At 37.1% G+C, this 20331-nt stretch overlaps 1 protein-coding gene across 3 annotated transcripts in view; it reads right to left on the bottom strand.

The window, feature by feature from the left end:
- Positions 1-361: 361 nt before the first annotated feature.
- The window catches only part of LOC117323965 (UTP--glucose-1-phosphate uridylyltransferase-like), a 58069-nt gene continuing 38099 nt past the window's right edge, over positions 362-20331 (bottom strand). For 2 of the 3 annotated variants that reach the window (XM_033879530.1, XM_033879529.1), the window contains exons 3-14: positions 13248-13355; positions 12506-12688; positions 10329-10462; positions 8936-9004; positions 7239-7461; positions 6803-6871; positions 6598-6629; positions 5257-5353; positions 4757-4835; positions 2817-2980; positions 2602-2706; positions 362-2311 (exon numbers count right to left, since the gene is read on the bottom strand). In XM_033879530.1, coding sequence (XP_033735421.1) covers positions 2204-2311; positions 2602-2706; positions 2817-2980; positions 4757-4835; positions 5257-5353; positions 6598-6629; positions 6803-6871; positions 7239-7461; positions 8936-9004; positions 10329-10462; positions 12506-12688; positions 13248-13355 — 1371 coding nt within the window. In that variant the 3' untranslated portion in view covers positions 362-2203. Of the gene's footprint in view, positions 2312-2601; positions 2707-2816; positions 2981-4756; positions 4836-5256; positions 5354-6597; positions 6630-6802; positions 6872-7238; positions 7462-8935; positions 9005-10328; positions 10463-12505; positions 12689-13247; positions 13356-17336; positions 17420-20331 lie in introns of those variants that run through there. The other variant, XM_033879531.1, reaches the window with a different exon arrangement.

The following is a 20331-nucleotide window of genomic DNA, read 5'->3' as shown; positions in this document are numbered from 1 at the left end:
GTAAACCAGTAACTAATTAACCCCGACAGAACACTGACTATAGTCGGTGAAATGATACCTAGTCATTTAGGCGGTAAACCAGTAACTAATTAACGCTGACAGAACACTGACTATAGTCGGTGAAATGATACCTAGTCATTTAGGTGGTAAACCAGTAACTAATTAACCCCGACAGAACACTGACTATAGTCGGTGAAATGATACCTAGTCATTTAGGCGGTAAACCAGTAACTAATTAACGCTGACAGAACACTGACTATAATCGGTAAGACAAAATCTAGTCATGTAGGCGGTTAACCAGTAACTAATTAACCCCGACAGAACGCTGACTATAGTCGATAGGACAAAATCTAGTCATGTAGGCGGTAAACCAGTAATTTATTACACAATGGGTAATTCCGATATTGTCATACATGTACATGTTTTAGTTTAACTGTTTTAGTTCACCATTCAGTAAGGCTGTAATACAAAATTATCAAAACCAATTGGAAGCACATTTGTTATGGCCATAACTAGCTAGCACTTGAATACCAACATAATACATAAACATTTAGATCATGATAAACAAAATTAAGTGTTACAATTATTAAACAATTGTAATAGAAAAAGTCCCAAACCTTTCATGTTCATTGTCTACATAGAGCAGTTGAAATGCCACTAATATTTCCTGTATAAACAATCAATATTATAAACAATTGAAATGCCACTAATATTTCCTTTATAAGCAATCAATAATATAAATAGTTGAAATGCCACTAATATTTCCTGTATAATCAATCAATATAAAACTCTTTCGAATATGGTTCTATTTTGGCAGTTTACAATTGAGCACACAATGTATCTTGTATATCCACTAGTTTTCCTCACTGTGGCAATATATATAATTATTGTAGACTCTCATCGGATCTGTTATTTTGTACGATAACTGTCTCAGACATTTTCTACTTCTCTTGTATAGTGAAATTCTATCATACAACACCTATATTGTGAAATACTGTTTCTTCAGACAGTATGTGATCTGTCCATTATAAAATCATATAATTTCCTCAGGCAGTGACTCATATTTACAAAATTCTTAAAATTCTTGGACAGTGATTAATATCTTACAAAATTCTTTAATTTGTCGGAGAGTGACTTTTATTTTACAAAATTCTTAAATTCCTAAGAGTGACCAATAAAATATATCTAACAAAATTCTTAAATTCCTCAGACAGTGACTCATATCATCAATGTTTTATTGGACTGACATGTATTGTACACACATGGCTTTAATATCAAATGTCAGCATTTATAAACACGACGACATCAAAAGAAAGTCCCCACAACAATTATACTCTGTAACAACATATATTTCATCTACAACAAACATCATGGTCACTGTCTTTAACATATGTCTGGTAAACATCAATACTATCACTGTCTATACCGTTAGATAGGTATGGGACTTTCAATAAATACTCCATAACTATCAATGTCCTCTGTGAAAAATTCACTATTTCATATTAATATTCAGTCAATCTCTAATCTGTTACCCAGCATTCACAATGTACGTACCAGAACATCGTACCACATCATACATAGACATAGCCACACCAGCCATACAATCATACCTAAACATTATAAACCCACATCAGCCATGCAATAAAATCAGCCCAATATGGCAATAATGAGGTGTGTATCTCTACAGGGAGATTTGTTTATTGAAATCACAACAATTTTTTGTTATTCCTCAGCATTAACTGCTTAGGGAACAACCACACTACAAACTAGCAAAGTGGCAAGTAAGCTGTGAACACGAAACAAACTATGATTTACACTGCAGAAATATAATGTAGACATTTCCTTGACTGTCAAACCTTAGCCAACATTTTCCATTGTACAATTTGTTTGGATAATCAAAGTTTACAAGTGAAATAAAAATAAATTGAAAAATAAAACCCCTATTAACAATCACACATTAAAGATTTTTGATATCCACCATAAATTTATACAAATGCTTTATCAAGTATTAAAATATTGCCTGGATCCACTGGTGCTGTTTGGGAGTGTTCCTGGTAGTTTTGGATCGCTCAGGAATTTCTGGATCTCTAGTTGTATAACAGGATTTGATGTCTCAGATGTGTATCGGACTCTTGTCATTTGGACGTCCCAGGCTGTGGGACTCTTGCCTGTGAATGGGACTTGACATAGCAGCATCAAAAGCCTAGTGATCGAGGATTCTGAGATTTCCTGAAACGATTTTGTTTTCTAACACCGATCCAGAGGGGATGTCAATTCTCTCTCCATGATTAGCAATTATAATCACTGTTCCCTGAAATAAAAAAAAATGGTACTCAACATATTTTACACACAAAATATTTGTTTATGGTAAATGTAAATAAACTTCTACATGACATGTTCACATTTAATTAACTGACAATTCAGTGAGCAGTTTATTTGTGTCATATTGAGTAACAAAGGAATGTCAGTGTATGATAAAAGATGAAACAGTCATATACAAATAACTTTTTGGACAAATATTCATAAGTATATTATTCTTACTAGATTTATTCAATGATTTTCAAAACATATAAACTTAGAACAATGACCTTTGCCACTGACCTTTAGTATGACGTTTTTCCCAAAAGTAACATCTCCAGACACCGTGAGATGATCGAGTTCCAACATATCAGGGATGTTAGAGAATCTGGCCAGAAATTCTTTCACCTGGAAGAGAGAGAAATATGATAATTATTATAATGCTGCTGAAGACTGGATCACTGTGATTTCTGAGAGACAGTATGTGACCCAAGATATACTATTAATAGAAACTTTACCTTACTAAAGTGAGATCCTAGTTTGACGAGAGGGACAGAGGGGAAGCTCCGTTTAGGGTTCATCTCCAGAGAACCTGTTCTCATATTATATAGATTACTCATCACCAATAGGAGATCAGAGGTTGTCTTGACAGGTAAGAACCGGCGCCTTGGTACATTTATACCTGTAAATATAAACAAGGTATGAAATATACTTAAACAAAATACTGACCATATTTGTCAAAACAGTACAGATGATAGTCGTACAAACAGTACTGACTACAGTCGTACAAACAGTACTGACGACAGTCGCACAAACAGTACTGACGACAGTCGCACAAACAGTACTGACGACAGTCGTACAAACAGTATTGATGACAGTCTTACAAACAGTATTGATGATAGTCGTACAAACAGTACTGACGGCAGTCGTACAAACAGTACTGACGACAGTCGTACAAACAGTATTGATGATAGTCGTACAAACAGTACTGACGATAGTGTCGTACAGACAGTACTGACGATAGTCTTACAAACAGTACTGACGACAGTCTTACAAACAGTACTGACGATAGTCGTACAGACAGTACTGACGACAGTCGTACAAACAGTAATGACGATAGTCGTACAAACAGTAATGACGATAGTTGTACAAACAGTACTGACGATAGTCGTACAAACAGTACTGATGATAGTTGTACAAACAGTACTGATGATAGTCGTACAAACAGTACTGACGATAGTCTTACAAACAGTACTGACGATAGTCGTACAAACAGTCCTGACGATAGTCTTACAAACAGTACTGACGATAGTCTTACAAACAGTCTTGACGATAGTCTTACAAACAGTACTGACGATAGTCTTACAAACAGTACTGACGATAGTCTTACAAACAGTACTGACGATAGTCGTACAAACAGTCCTGACGATAGTCTTACAAACAGTACCGACGACAGTCTTACAAACAGTCCTGACGATAGTCGTACAAACAGTACTGACGATAGTCGTACAAACACTACTGACGATAGTCTTACAAACAGTACTGACGATAGTCTTACAAACAGTACTGACGATAGTCATACAAACAGTACTGACGACAGTCGTACAAGCAGTCCTGACGATAGTTGTACAAACAGTACTGACGATAGTCATACAAACAGTACTGACGATAGTCTTACAAACAGTACTGACGATAGTCTTACAAACAGTACTGACGATAGTCTTACAAACAGTACTGACGATAGTCTTACAAACAGTACTGACGAACAGTACTGACGATAGTCAAACAAACAGTACTGACGACAGTCGTACAAACAGTACTGACGATAGTCTTACAAACAGTACTGATGATAGTCTTACAAACAGTACTGACGATAGTTGTACAAACAGTACTGATGATAGTCGTACAAACAGTCCTGACGATAGTCTTACAAACAGTACTGACGATAGTCTTACAAACAGTCTTGACGATAGTCTTACAAACAGTACTGACGATAGTCTTACAAACAGTACTGACGATAGTCTTACAAACAGTACTGACGATAGTCATACAAACAGTACTGACGACAGTCGTACAAACAGTCCTGACGATAGTCTTACAAACAGTACCGACGACAGTCTTACAAACAGTACTGAGGATAGTCGTACAAACAGTACTGACGACAGTCTTACAAACAGTACCGACGACAGTCTTACAAACAGTCCTGACGATAGTCGTACAAACAGTACTGACGATAGTCGTACAAACACTACTGACGATAGTCTTACAAACAGTACAAAAAGTTTCTGTTGATGCAGACCAGGAATAGTAATATCTGGTCTCAGTCAGAAATGAGGAAAGTTTCTGTTGAGATCAAAATTAAAAACTGTCAAATTCTGTCACAAGAATCTCAATCCCTCAACCCTGAATTCAGGTTTTCCCAGATAAACCTGTAGTAATTTACTGTATAAATACTGACCTAGAGCACCATCAAAACTTTTAATGGCTGCCCCCACGGCTGTCTCCAACTGTATCACATTGAGGCCATTGTCCAGAGTCTGTAATAACCAATCAACATTCTTTCTCACTCATTTCATCCTATTTTCCATGTATAATTAAATTATTTCAGTAAAAAGGTTTAGCAGTAAGATTAGGTCTATGTAATACTAGGTTGTATTTTATAGTCCTGAGTCAAAACATGAGAGAAGAGAATTATAATTATATTGTCAATGATGAAAACTAGACTGAAAATGGACATCACAGTTCTTCAAGGAAACTATCACATTGATTTTAGAATCATGTGGCCGAAATGAGAATCAATTTCTTTCAATGGGTTGTTAATTTTGATATTATGTATTTTAAGGACATAATATATATTTTATCACTTATGATATAGTGATATCTATCTGTACGGACATACAATTGGAGTAAAACTGAAGACTAACCTCTGACCCCAAGTATATGTATAAATGTTGTTACCTTAGGGTTGACAATGATTTCCATATCTAGTGTTTTCTCATCCACTACTCTCTTCATGGCTTCCAGGCTTATCCACAAGTTGTTTGTATTAAATATTCTGAAACATTAAAAAAATTATTATTTTGCTATATGATTAATGTCATTAGCTAATTAAATATTAACAGTTAACTTATAGTAGATTTACCTGACATTTGATTCCCAACCTAACCCATACAGATTTGTTATTGGATTTGACCCTAGTGTACAGCATGATAAGGTCCCAGGTATGTGTATGACACTTGTAAACTATGGTGAATTTACCACTGAGTGAAGTCAGTGCTTCAACTTTCTAACATAAAAATGAGATTTATGTACAGATCTAATGATTCAAGTATGAACACCAGACTATCCTAATCTCCCAACTATATACCCCAGCTCCACCTCCCACTTTACTAGATCACCTATCACTTTACTAGATAACCTCCCACTTTACTAGATCACCTATCACTTTACTAGATCACCTCCCACTTTACTAGATAACCTCCCACTTTACTAGATCACCTATCACTTTACTAGATCACCTCCCACTTTACTAGATCACCTATCACTTTACTAGATCACCTCCCACTTTACTAGATCACCTATCACTTTACTAGATCACCTCCCACTTTACTAGATCACCTCCCACTTTACTAGATAACCTCCCACTTTACTAGATCACCTATCACTTTACTAGATCACCTATCACTTTACTAGATCACCTATCACTTTACTAGATAACCTCCCACTTTACTAGATCACCTATCACTTTACTAGATAACCTCCCACTTTACTAGATCACCTATCACTTAACTAGATCACCTCCCACTTTACGAGATCACCTCCCAATTTACCCCATCATCTCCACTTTACCCCACCTCCCACTTTACCCCCACTCCCCAGGACCCAACCTGCCACGGACCCCACCGTTCATTTACCCACCGCCCTTGCCCCAACCTCCACGGACCCACACCCATTTTCCCCAACCTTCCACTTTACCCCACCTCCCACTTTACCCCACCTCCACTTTACCCCACCTCCCACTTTACCACACCTTCCACTTTACCATACCTCCCACTTTACCCACCTCCCACTTTACCCCACCTCCACTTTACTCCACCTCCCACTTTACCATACCTCCCACTTTACCCATACCTCCCACTTTACCCCACCTGCCACTTTACCATACCTCCCACTTTACTCCACCTCCCACTTTACTCCACCTGCCCACTTTACCACACCTCCCACTTTACTCCACCTCCCACTTAACCACATTTTTGTTTTACCCCACTTCTCTACTATACCTCCACCCCATGTACTTACTTAAATTTGCTGACACTCTTGAATTCATCTACCTGCAAATATATGAGGAACATGGGATTAATGTCATGGTCGATCAGGTAACAAAAATCAAATGGACTGTAAAGATAAAATGTTCTAACATAAAACATTTCATATCCTCTCCTCTCTCTCTTTTTACTACAGTATTAAACACAGTTAATCGCTTTCAAATACACACTTAACTTACATGTTCTTTTGGTACTTGTGCAATTTCTAGAAGTCTCAGTTTTCCTTCATACTCCACAAGTGTACCACCCTGTCAAAGAAAATCCACTATTGATGAGAAGACAGGTCAAACTTATCAGTACACAAATAAATACACAAATATACAGATATTAACCATCAAATACGACAGTAAATAAAACAATCCTGTCTATGAGTAAAGAATTATGTTGTCATATAGGAGGTCTTCAATTAAAAGCTGAACAGATTGCCGCATATTTCACAAAGCTTGAGTACATGTTTATAAGTACTTCTGGTTTCATATCAAATGGATATAGCAATCATGATTACAAAGTTTGGCACTAATTATCAGCCTTTTTCCTTAATGAATATTTTTGGTAATTAATTGTAATTGATTTACTTGAATGTGTTTCACCTTTAAGTATTTAGCTTGTACTGACCTTGACATCAGCCCTGGTCTTGTCGGTGACTTCCATCACAAACTCTGGGGCCGGTCCATTAGATGGGTTCAACAGGAAGTTAAGGATACTCAGATCTACTGTAGCACCCAGATTATCAATGTTAGAAATGAACATATACTTTTTCTCGTCTTTGATAAATTCCTCCAAAATTCCAGAACTGTAGAAACTTTTGTATACATCACCGTGGCCAGGGGGGTACCATCTGTAAAGACAACAAGGAGTTATGTCCCTTGCACCATCTCAACTAAGCAGTAAACGTAAGTATAAAGAGCAAATTTAACACTTCTACATTTATATGTTGCTTTTTCTGTTAAAAATAACAAATATCTGTTTATGTGTACATGAACATGTCTTAAAAAATTATATATTTTTAAAAATTTTAACTATTTTCAACAGAATCTATATTTCATCTACCAGAAAGTCGAGACTCAAGAGTAAATTTGTCCTTGAATCAAGATTTGGTGAACAAATCACGTGAAAACAGAGTTAACTAAACACTGAAAGGTGAGTAGGGCGTCACACTGTGTGCCTGATAAACTTGAAATCACCAATTAGAAGTGGTCTATTGTTGTCACACAGATATGTAGCCCCACAAACACCAGACAAACAGAAGCCTAAAGGTCTCCTAGGTATTCAAAAATTGAGGGATGACAAAGAGCAGGACAGGAAAATTCTGTTTTTTAACTAGAGGTTGTTTCCCTTCTCCCTCATTATGCATTGATTTTTTTGCACTCCATGGACCTTTGACCTGTAGGTCAAAGTTGCACTTCACCTTGTCAGTGATGTGATAAATGTATACATCAATTTTCATTAGAATATTTTTAATGGTTTAAATGTTATAGCCAAATAAGAAATTGTTAGAAAAATATGAACTTTGACCCTTGACCCTGATTTTAAGGTCAAAGTGACCATACAATAGTGCAATGCACATCAGCTTCAGGTAATGCAAGTATGCATGTTTTGCCAAGATATCTTCAACGGGTAAGAAGTTATGGCCTGAAAAACACTTGCACTTACTGGACCTTTGACCTTGAGGTCAAGGTCACAATGATCCAAATACAGTGCACTGCACTTTGTCAGTCGGTCATTAAGGTATACTGCAATTTTCATTAAGATGTGCCTAAAGCTTAAAAGTTATTTGACCTTTGACTTTGATTTCAAACATATCTTAAATGGTTCAGAATTTATGACCTTGACTAGAAACTAGAAGAAGAAGAATTGTGACAACGGTACAGTTTTACAAAGCTTCGTAGCTTACGAATATTCAATTTCCTAATTTACAAACTTCTTCAGTCTGTTTCAAACGGGTGGTTTTTTTCGTATCTTACAACCAAATTGTACATTCTCCCAGTAAAAATTTACCACTCTCTAGCGTGGAGGTAAAAAAAAGAAGACACTGTTGGAGTGAAAAGTGTGTGCAGGTCCTGTCGATAAATTCTACTTACACAACCAAATTTTCACAGATTTTCCTCACTCCACATATGTAGAGGTAATGAATTTCAGACTTAAAATGGACTGACTGTTGGTGCAGTTTACTGATATATGTACAATTAGTCACCTGACCAAGAATATTTTGCTGGTATCACACTTTGACATTCAAAACTTGTTTACTTTCTCCAAACAATCACTCACAAGGGAGAGTTGATATGATAGCATGTGATTGTAATGGTACTTACCCTTCATTATTATCGTAGCTACAGTTGGTAGGTATTGGTGATAGAGACTCTCGATTTATTCTCGGATACCTGCAAAAGTACAATTTATTACTAATACTGACAATATAACATTTTTCAAGGTCACATCTGAAATTAACCAGAATTGAAAGATCAAGGCTTCACTCCCCTATACAACTAGAACTGTAAGTCACAGACTAATACCCCCACTCCCCTATACAACTAGAACTGTAAGTCACAGACTAATACCCCCACTCCCCCATACAACTAGAACTGTAAGTCACAGACTAATACCCCCACTCCCCCATACAACTAGAACTGTAAGTCACAGACTTATACCACCACTCCCCCATACAACTAGAACTGTAAGTCACAGACTAATACCCCACTCCCCTATACAACTAGAACTGTAAGTCACAGACTAATACCCCCACTCCCCTATACAACTAGAACTGTAAGTCACAGACTAATACCCCCACTCCCCCATACAACTAGAACTGTAAGTCACAGACTAATACCCCCACTCCCCTATACAACTAGAACTGTAAGTCACAGACTAATACCCCCACTCCCCTATACAACTAGAACTGTAAGTCACAGACTAATACCCCCACTCCCCCATACAACTAGAACTGTAAGTCACAGACTAATACCCCCACTCCCCTATACAACTAGAACTGTAAGTCACAGACTAATACCCCCACTCCCCCATACAACTAGAACTGTAAGTCACAGACTAATACCCCCACTCCCCTATACAACTAGAACTGTAAGTCACAGACTAATACCCCCACTCCCCCATACAACTAGAACTGTAAGTCACAGACTTATACCACCACTCCCCCATACAACTAGAACTGTAAGTCACAGACTAATACCCCACTCCCCTATACAACTAGAACTGTAAGTCACAGACTAATACCCCCACTCCCCTATACAACTAGAACTGTAAGTCACAGACTAATACCCCCACTCCCCCATACAACTAGAACTGTAAGTCACAGACTAATACCCCCACTCCCCTATACAACTAGAACTGTAAGTCACAGACTAATACCCCCACTCCCCCATACAACTAGAACTGTAAGTCACAGACTAATACCCCCACTCCCCCATACAACTAGAACTGTAAGTCACAGACAAATACACCTACTCCCCTATACAACTAGAACTGTAAGTCACAGACTAATACCCCACTCCTCTATACAACTAGAACTGTAAGTCACAGACAAATACACCTACTCCCCTATACAACTAGAACTGTAAGTCACAGACAAATACACCTACTCCCCTATACAACTAGAACTGTAAGTAACAGACAAATACACCTACTCCCCTATACAACTAGAAGTAGAATACCTCCTTTATCCTGTACCTTGTCTACCCACAGTATTACCTGCTTTGATGAAATGTGTATATCTTGACCCGGACTTGGCCATATTTCTTGAGGATTTTTTGTGTGTCTTCATCTGTATTGAACGAGTTCATAAGTACCAGAGGAACATCTGTGCCATATGTCTTGTTCAAATACTGTTAATGAAAATAATTGAACATCAATACACTAAAGTCCTATTAGATGTCAGATAATATCCAGACCAGTACATTATCAATCATAACTGAACATTAGTTTCAACCGGAGCTTTCCTCGATTGAATACCACTAGTGTTTACAATGAAACAGATTGGTATCAGATGGCATAAACATTACAGTATTTGACAAGAACCTGGATATTTTGTATTGAGCTGGTTCTAATCAAGACAAAAGGGTCTTCCACATCTCTGATCAGGCCTAAAATAAGCTTAAACAACTGGTACACTACTTTCCATCGCTGTATACATAAAATTATAGTGTAGCTGAATAGACCTGTCTATTTGATGTCAATTCTGTTCATGTTACACATATATAGATATGAATTACTGATCAATGGTCTGTGCAGTTAAGTCACCCACATGTCACCCAAATGTCACACATCAAATGCAATACTGGCTGTGATATATGAAAGTCTATATTCATTTATTACATAATGTGTTTGATTTTTCTTAACCATACACACAAGGTATACTATGAACTATTGCACGGCTAAAATGACTATTGCACGGTCACGTGCGAACTATTGAACACCTGTGACATTTTGGAATTTGGTCACATGCAAATTATTGAACACCTATGATGTTTTGGCATTTATTCCTACCCTTTCAAGCGTCTGGACTATTGCACAGACACCCATGATATTGTATAATAGTACATACTTTCCACGGTAAATCATGTATTTCATAACATTTAAAATTGATTTCAATTTATCTGCTATTCAATAAATCTGAGATTTCATAACACTTGCAATTATGACAAGAGGCCCATGGGCCTTAACGGTCACCTGAGATTTGAAATATTTACGTTAATTTAAGTGATCCTTTTTGGCTCTGCCCTTAAGCCCAGGGGGCTAGCCAGTGCATACCATCAAGTTGGCATCCCATGCTGATAATGTTAACAAAGTTAGAATGATTTTCAATAGAAATCAAACAAATGATAGTCAAAAATGTGATTTCCCTATATAAACTATAGTAAAAATTACCCCCTCCCCAGGGGCAAACGTGTGACCCCAGTTTTATGAAATTCGCAATTTTGGTAAAGCACCTTAAGACCGTTCCATATATGAAGAGTATATGATTCTACCTTATTTGGATTTTGAGAAAAAGTTTCTTGAAATTTCTCCCTGTTTGGCCCCACCCATAAGCCCCTGGGGTTAGTCTGTGCCAATATAGTTGTAGTTTACAGCAGGTATCCCATACTGATAATGCTAATTAATATTTTATTATTTCTATTGGCAATTGGAAAATAATGCATGAAAAATGTGCTTTCCCTACATATACTATAGTAAACTTTACCCCCTCCCTAGGGTGAAACATGAGACCACAGGGTCATGAAATTCACAATAATCTTAAAGGACCCTAAGACCTTTCTATCTGTGAAGATTATTTGATTCTACCATATCTGAGAGTTGAGAAAAGATTTTTGAGATTTTAGTCATTTTCACCCTTTTTGGCCCCTGCCCCTCAGGCCCCTTGGTGGTTTGGGACATATAATTCACAATTTTGGTTGACCTTTGGTCATCGAAGCTTCCTGCCAAATTTCATTGAATTTGTTTCAGCGGTTTTGGAGAAGTTGGAAATGCAAATTGTTTACAGATGCATGATGCACGACGACGGACAAAAGGTGGTTAGAATAGGTCACTTGAGACTTTGTCTCAGGTTACCTAAAAATATCAAATACTATGTAAACTATAAAGAATTAAATCATTAAGATGTCCTACCCTTCACCCCAAACAATGACTCCTCTCAACTCCTCCCATCAACTCCAATATTTACAGAGCTACTTCATGGGTAGCACTTCACACTGTTTACGGGTAGCACTTCACACTGTTTCCCTAGCCAGTGAACCCCCACTCTCAAACTGACCCCCTCAACAACTCATTAACAGAACTGTATTAATGAGACGACTTAAACAGAGACATCTGGTCATTACACCAGTGATGAAATATGGTAAGTGGATGGATCCTGTACTCATTATTGTTACCTCAATCTGCTGGACAGTCAAGTCTAAGAAGGTGAGCTCATTTCGGACACTGATGGCACTTTTTGGGCCAGTACAACCCATACTGGTACCAAGGCCTCCATTGAGCTTCACCACAACCAGTTTGTTAAGTAAATCCTTGATCTTGTCTGGATCTGGTATCTGTAGCTCGCCATAAGTCTTCACCTACAACCACAAATGATAAAAGTTATTCAAATTAAAGTGTACTTACAGCATTGCCAGGTTAAAAATGTACTTAACTCATTGTCAGGTAAAAATGTACTTAACTCATTGTCAGGTAAAAATGTACTTAACTCATTGTCAGGTAAAAATGTACTTACAGCATTGCCTGGTAAAAGTGTGCTTATGTCATTGCCAGGTAAAAGTGTGCTTATGTCATTGCCAGGTAAAAGTGTGCTTATGTCATTGCCAGGTAAAAATGTACTTAAGCATTGCCAGGTAAAAGTGTACTTACAGCATTGTCAGGTAAAAATGTACTTACAGAATTGTCAGGTAAAAGTGTACTTAGATCATTGCCAGGTAAAAGTGTACTTAGATCATTGCCAGGTAAAAGTGTACTTATGTCATTGCCAGGTAAAAGTGTATTTACAGCATTGTCAGGTAAAAATGTACTTACAGCATTGTCAGGTAAAAGTGTACTTAGATCATTGCCAGGTAAAAGTGTACTTAGATCATTGCCAGGTAAAAGTGTACTTATGTCATTGCCAGGTAGAAGTATACTTACAGCATCATCTGGTAAAAGTTTGATTCTGTCCCACATAAAGGACGGTCCAGTCTCCTGAAGATAGCGGTTAAATAATTCCTCATAGTCGTCTAGTTCTCGGCGCATCTCCTGTAAGAAGGACATGGCCATTCAATACCATATTATCCCAGTACTCTAATTTGTTCCAACTCATGTGTTACACAACACTTATCTATGTGTTTAGTGCTCCACTGATACAAACAAATCAGCTCTATCTGGTACAAGCTGTTATATCAGAGAGAGATTTTTTTTATTATCGTATAAAGAGTCGCTGCTAGATATAACCATTTTTGGATTCATCAAGGGTACACATAATCATCACATCTCCAATACAAGGGTATTTGTTTATATGACTTTGCTCAAAAATGGGAATAAGAGGCCTTAAAAAATATGTTAACAAGATTAAATTATCATTTTCTTTAAATTTCAAACACCATAAAGATATAAGAAACATCTAACATTCACAAAGGTTTAGATAAAAAAATATCACCCAGCTAAAATGACATCTAATTATAAATGTTTACATACAACAGTAAACAGTCAAATGCCTTAACAGGGTAACATGATAATGATTGGGGCAGTGAGATTACCACATATACATATAACAACCCTGATGTTAATGATAAACCATGGCGACAGGCAAACTTCAAAATCAATTCTTAACATCCAACAAATATTTCACTACATTAAGTCAGCCTACTTTAGATACAAACACAACACCCGAGGCATATAATAATTTCATACTGAGCTCTGACAAGAGATCCCAGAGGGATCTTGGCGCCCACCATTAAATGATCTTTATATGTTCCATGTCAGATTGATCTTCTCTCTATTATTCCTTCCTCTTACTAATCTGTGTAAATTGAGAAACATCCCTCCAGTACTTTTCAAAGAAAATGAAATTTGAGATTTAGCGATAATGACTGTCTGTCGACCATGTTGTTTTCAGATTGTCCATAAATGCAATACGAGGGACCAAGGGGAACCTACATATGAAATTTTAGAAAGATCCCTTCAGTACCTTCTGTAAAATAGCGATAACAAACTTCAATTGCCAAATCCAAGATGGCTGCCCATCACCAATGTTGTTATCAGTTTGGTTCCAAAATAAAATATCTATAACAAGGGACCAAAAGGGTACCTATATATTAAATTTAAGAAAGATCCCTTCAGTACTTTCTGAGAAATAGCGATAACAAACTTCAATGGTCAAAATACAAGATGGCTACCTGTCGGCCATGTTGTTTTCTGATTGGTCCCAAAATGAAATATGGACAACTTGGGATCAAGGGGAATCTACATATGAAATTTGAGAAAGATTCCTTAAGTACTTTCTGAGAAATAGCGATAGCAAACTTCAATTGTCAAAATCCAAGATGGCTACCTGTTGGCCATGTTGTTTTCCGACTGGTCCGAAAATGCAATATGCATAATATGGAACCAAGGGGAACCTACATTATGAAATTTCAGAAAGATCCCTTCTGTGCTTTCAGAGAAATAGCGATAACAAACTGCAATTGTCAAAATCCAAGATGGATACCTGTCGGCCATTTTGTTTTCTGATTGGTCCCAAAATGAAATATGCAAAACAAATGACCAAGGGCAACCTACATATCAAATTTCAGAAAGATCCCTTTAGTACTTTCTGAGTAATATAGCGATAACAAACTTCAATTGTCAAAATCCAAGATGGCTGCCTGTCGGCCATGTTGTTTTCTGATTGGTCCCACAATGCAATATGCATAACTACAGACCAAGGAAACCTACATATGCAATTTCAGAAAGATCCCTTCAGTACTTTCTGAGAAATAGCGATAACAATCCTCAATTGTCAAAATCCAAGATGGCTGCCTGTCGGCCATGTTGTTTTCTGATTGGTCCCACAATGCAATATGCATAACTACCGACCAAGGGGAACCTGCATATGAAATTTGAGAAAGATCCCTTCGGTACTTTCTCCGAAATGGCGATAACAAGAATTGTTTATGGACGGACGGATGGATCGACGCAAGGCTATTTGAATAGCCCACCATCTGATGATGGTGGGCTAATAAAAAACACACAATGATATACCAGTATACATCAATATATACCCGTATAGCTGGTTATTTTTACAATTTCATGGTCACAAAAGACTATTGTCATGCTGTATCTGTACCATCATTATCTGACCTGGCTACCTTCAATCACCAAAGGCTATTTTGACAAGTCATAAATTGTTTCTTTCGGTTGTGATATACTATATCAGCAATCAAGTGTTAAACACTTTGTAATTCGGCATCGGGAGCAATATTCCCATAAAACAGGGCTGTCTCTACTGGAGGAGCAGAATATTCCCACAAGACACGATATTGATATTGTAAATATAGCTTATACACATGTTGTCTTGAAAAAAGAGCTTCGCTCTTGCACCATTTGTCCCCAACGAGCTACGTGCTTTTTTAGATATAATAATTTAATCTTTGTAAGGTTGCATTTATTGTCAATAAAAATGCAATCTTGGTGACACATAGATATTCAAGGTGCTCAGGCACTCTAACAGGTGCCATGAATATTTATCTGTCACCTAGACTGCATTATATATTGACAACAGATACAGTCTAGATCTAACGTTAGTGTTTAAGAGTTAAATAGAACATTGAATAAACATGAAATTTAGTCCTTGTAACCCCATTAAACATTCCTTTAACATACTACTGAATTATATCCTTCTACATTAATAATAGCTCGCCATTAAGAATGTTTATATGAGTATACATCAGTATATCACCTCAAACCTCTATCACCAACCATAGTACAGCCTTCCTAGACAAACTTATATATATAATTAACCCCCTTAATAATATGACTGACTAAGGATGCAACAATTTAACCGCCTTAATATTTATTGGAATTTTGGTAAGTAATAATATTTAGTAATAATATCTATATCTTCTTAATAAAAACTGATGGAGGCACTGCAGTAATTTGTTCAGTAAATCAAAATTCTTTTGTGCTATAAACAATAGAATTTTACCTACCAGAAGTAACAATGTGTGATACTGCTGATTAGAAAGTGTACTCTGGTCCACAAACTGGCACACTCATGTTGACTATAAATGTCTACCAAGCCAGGAAAAAGACCAATACATAAGAGCATTAAAACATGCTGAGATGGTTTGTATTTTGTGGGAGGTGAATTAAGTATACTGTACATGGAGTGATTTTCACTCTGTTACACCTCGAACCTGACTGGTGGACTCTAACCACATTTGACTAACGATGACATATAGCCACATGATCATGCACCAAACCTTAGTTCAGACAGTACAGGTACTTCCCAGCCCGGAATACTTATATCCTAGACCTAATACATAAAGAATCTCAAAAAAAATCTTTGAACATTTTATCCAGGCTTTCAAGAATAATCCATTTTACATGTACATTATGTTCTTTCCATCATTTGAATAAATTTTTTCTATTTCCATAGTAACTGTCAGTATCCAACCTCCAGAGTTGTATTATATTATCATATCAATTACCCCAATATACTGACTAATGTTAACTATCACAAATCATATATACCAATTAGCTACCATCAAATCTAATATACCAAATCAACTATATTAGGATACCATCAAATCTAATATACCAAATCAACTATATTAGGATACCATCAAATCTAATATACCAAATCAACTATATTAGGATACCATCAAATCTAATATACCAAATCAACTCTATTAGAAAACCATCAAATCTAATATACCAAATCAACTATATTAGGATACCATCAAATCTAATATACCAAATCAACTATATTAGGATACCATCAAATCTAATATACCAAATCAACTCTGTTAGAAAACCATCAAATCTAATATACCAAAGCAACTATATTAGGATACCATCAAATCTAATATACCAAATCAACTATATTAGGATACCATCAAATCTAATATACCAAAACAACTCTGTTAGAAAACCATCAAATCTAATATACCAAATCAACTATATTAGGATACCATCAAATCTAATATACCAAAACAACTCTGTTAGAAAACCATCAAATACGTCTCCATTCTTGCTTACTTTGGATTCTGTTGGACTGCAGCTGTTACAGGTACAAAATTCACAAATTTAACATCCAAATCTGCCGTTCAGAGATCTCCTCTGTAGCATCATTACACTGTAACGTCCAACAGTTCTATCAAATATTGTTAGTTTCTAACTATCGATAGAGGTAGATATATATATATATGATAACTCCCAAGGTAGCTATATACTGGGACAGGTTAATTGGTATGGAGATCTGTATTACAATGGACAAATCACCTAAGGCACAAGCTATCTTACTTATGAGATCTATATTATGTATATGTAGGTGTAACAAACCATCAACAGAAGGGTAATGATCCCCAATATTACCAGGTTACAACCCTGACACCACTAATTAATGATCCCCAATATTACCAAGGTACAACCCTGACACCATTAATTAATGATCCCCAATATTACCAGGTTACAACCCTAACACCACTAATTAATGATCCCCAATATTACCAGGGTACAACCCTAACACCACTAATTAATGATCCCCAATATTACCAGGGTACAACCCTAACACCACTAATTAATGATCCCCAATATTACCAGGGTACAACCCTAACACCATTAATTAATGATCCCCAATATTACCAGGGTACAACCCTGACACCATTAATTAATGATCCCCAATATTACCAGGTTACAACCCTGACACCATTAATTAATGATCCCCAATATTACCAAGGTACAACCCTGACACCACTAATTAATGATCCCCTATATTACCAGGGTACAACCCTGACACCACTAATTAATGATCCCCAATATTACCAGGTTACAACCCTGACACCACTAATTAATGATCCCCAATATTACCAGGGTACAACCCTGACACCACTAATTAATGATCCCCAATATTACCAAGGTACAACCCTGACACCACTAATTAATGATCCCCAATATTACCAGGGTACAACCCTGACACCACTAATTAATGGTCCCCAATATTACCAGGGTACAACCCTAACACCACTAATTAATGATCCCCAATATTACCAGGGTACAACCCTGACACCATTAATTAATGATCCCCAATATTACCAGGTTACAACCCTGACACCATTAATTAATGATCCCCAATATTACCAAGGTACAACACTGACACCATTAATTAATGATCCCCAATATTACCAGGGTACAACCCTGACACCATTAATTAATGATCCCCAATATTACCAGGGTACAACCCTAACACCACTAATTAATGATCCCCAATATTACCAGGGTACAACCCTGACACCACTAATTAATGATCCCCAATATTACCAGGTTACAACCCTGACACCACTAATTAATGATCCCCAATATTACCAGGGTACAACCCTAACACCACTAATTAATGATCCCCAATATTACCAGGGTACAACCCTGACACCACTAATTAATGATCCCCAATATTACCAGGGTACAACCCTGACACCATTAATTAATGATCCCCAATATTACCAGGTTACAACCCTGACACCACTAATTAATGATCCCCAATATTACCAGGGTACAACCCTAACACCACTAATTAATGATCCCCAATATTACCAGGGTACAACCCTAACACCATTAATTAATAATCCCCAATATTACCAAGGTACAACCCTGACACAACTAATTAATGATCCCCAATATTACCAGGGTACAACCCTGACACCACTAATTAATGATCCCCAATATTACCAGGGTACAACCCTGACACCACTAATTAATGATCCCCAATATTACCAGGTTACAACCCTGACACCATTAATTAATGATCCCCAATATTACCAGGGTACAACCCTGACACCACTAATTAATGGTCCCCAATATTACCAGGGTACAACCCTGACACCATTAATTAATGATCCCCAATATTACCAGGGTACAACCCTGACACCACTAATTAATGGTCCCCAACATTACCAGGGTACAACCCTGACACCACTAATTTATGATCCCCAATATTACCAGGGTACAACCCTGACACCATTAATTAATGATCCCCAATATTACCAGGTTACAACCCTGACACCATTAATTAATGATCCCCAATATTACCAGGGTACAACCCTGACACCACTTATTAATGATCCCCAATATTACCAGGTTACAACCCTGACACCATTAATTAATGATCCCCAATACTACCAGGGTACAACCCTGACACCACTAATTAATGATCCTCAATATTACCAGGTTACAACCCTGACACCACTAATTAATGATCCCCAATATTACCAGGGTACAACCCTGACACCACTAATTAATGATCCCCAATATTACCAGGGTACAACCCTGACACCACTAATTAATGATCCCCAATATTACCAGGTTACAACCCTGACACCATTAATTAATGATCCCCAATATTACCAGGGTACAACCCTGACACCACTAATTAATGATCCCCAATATTACCAGGGTACAACCCTAACACCACTAATTAATGGTCCCCAATATTACCAGGGTACAACCATGACACCACTAATTAATGGTCCCCAATATTACCAGGTTACAACCCTGACACCACTAATTAATGATCCCCAATATTACCAGGGTACAACCCTGATACCACTAATTAATGATCCCCAATATTACCAGGTTACAACCCTGACACCACTAATTAATGATCCCCAATATTACCAGGTTACAACCCTAACACCACTAATTAATGATCCCCAATACTACCAGGGTACAACCCTGACACCACTAATTAATGGTCCCCAATATTACCAGGTTACAACCCTGACACCATTAATTAATGATCCCCAATATTACCAGGGTACAACCCTAACACCACTAATTAATGATCCCCAATATTACCAGGGTACAACCCTGACACCACTAATTAATGATCCCCAATATTACCAGGTTACAACCCTGACACCACTAATTAATGATCCCCAATATTACCAGGGTACAACCCTAACACCACTAATTAATGATCCCCAATATTACCAGGGTACAACCCTGACAACACTAATTAATGATCCCCAATATTACCAGG

The sequence above is a fragment of the Pecten maximus genome, chromosome 3, assembly GCF_902652985.1.
Source record: "Pecten maximus chromosome 3, xPecMax1.1, whole genome shotgun sequence".
In the NCBI taxonomy this organism is placed as follows: domain Eukaryota; kingdom Metazoa; phylum Mollusca; class Bivalvia; order Pectinida; family Pectinidae; genus Pecten; species Pecten maximus.
This window is presented reverse-complemented; position numbering and strand designations above follow the sequence as displayed.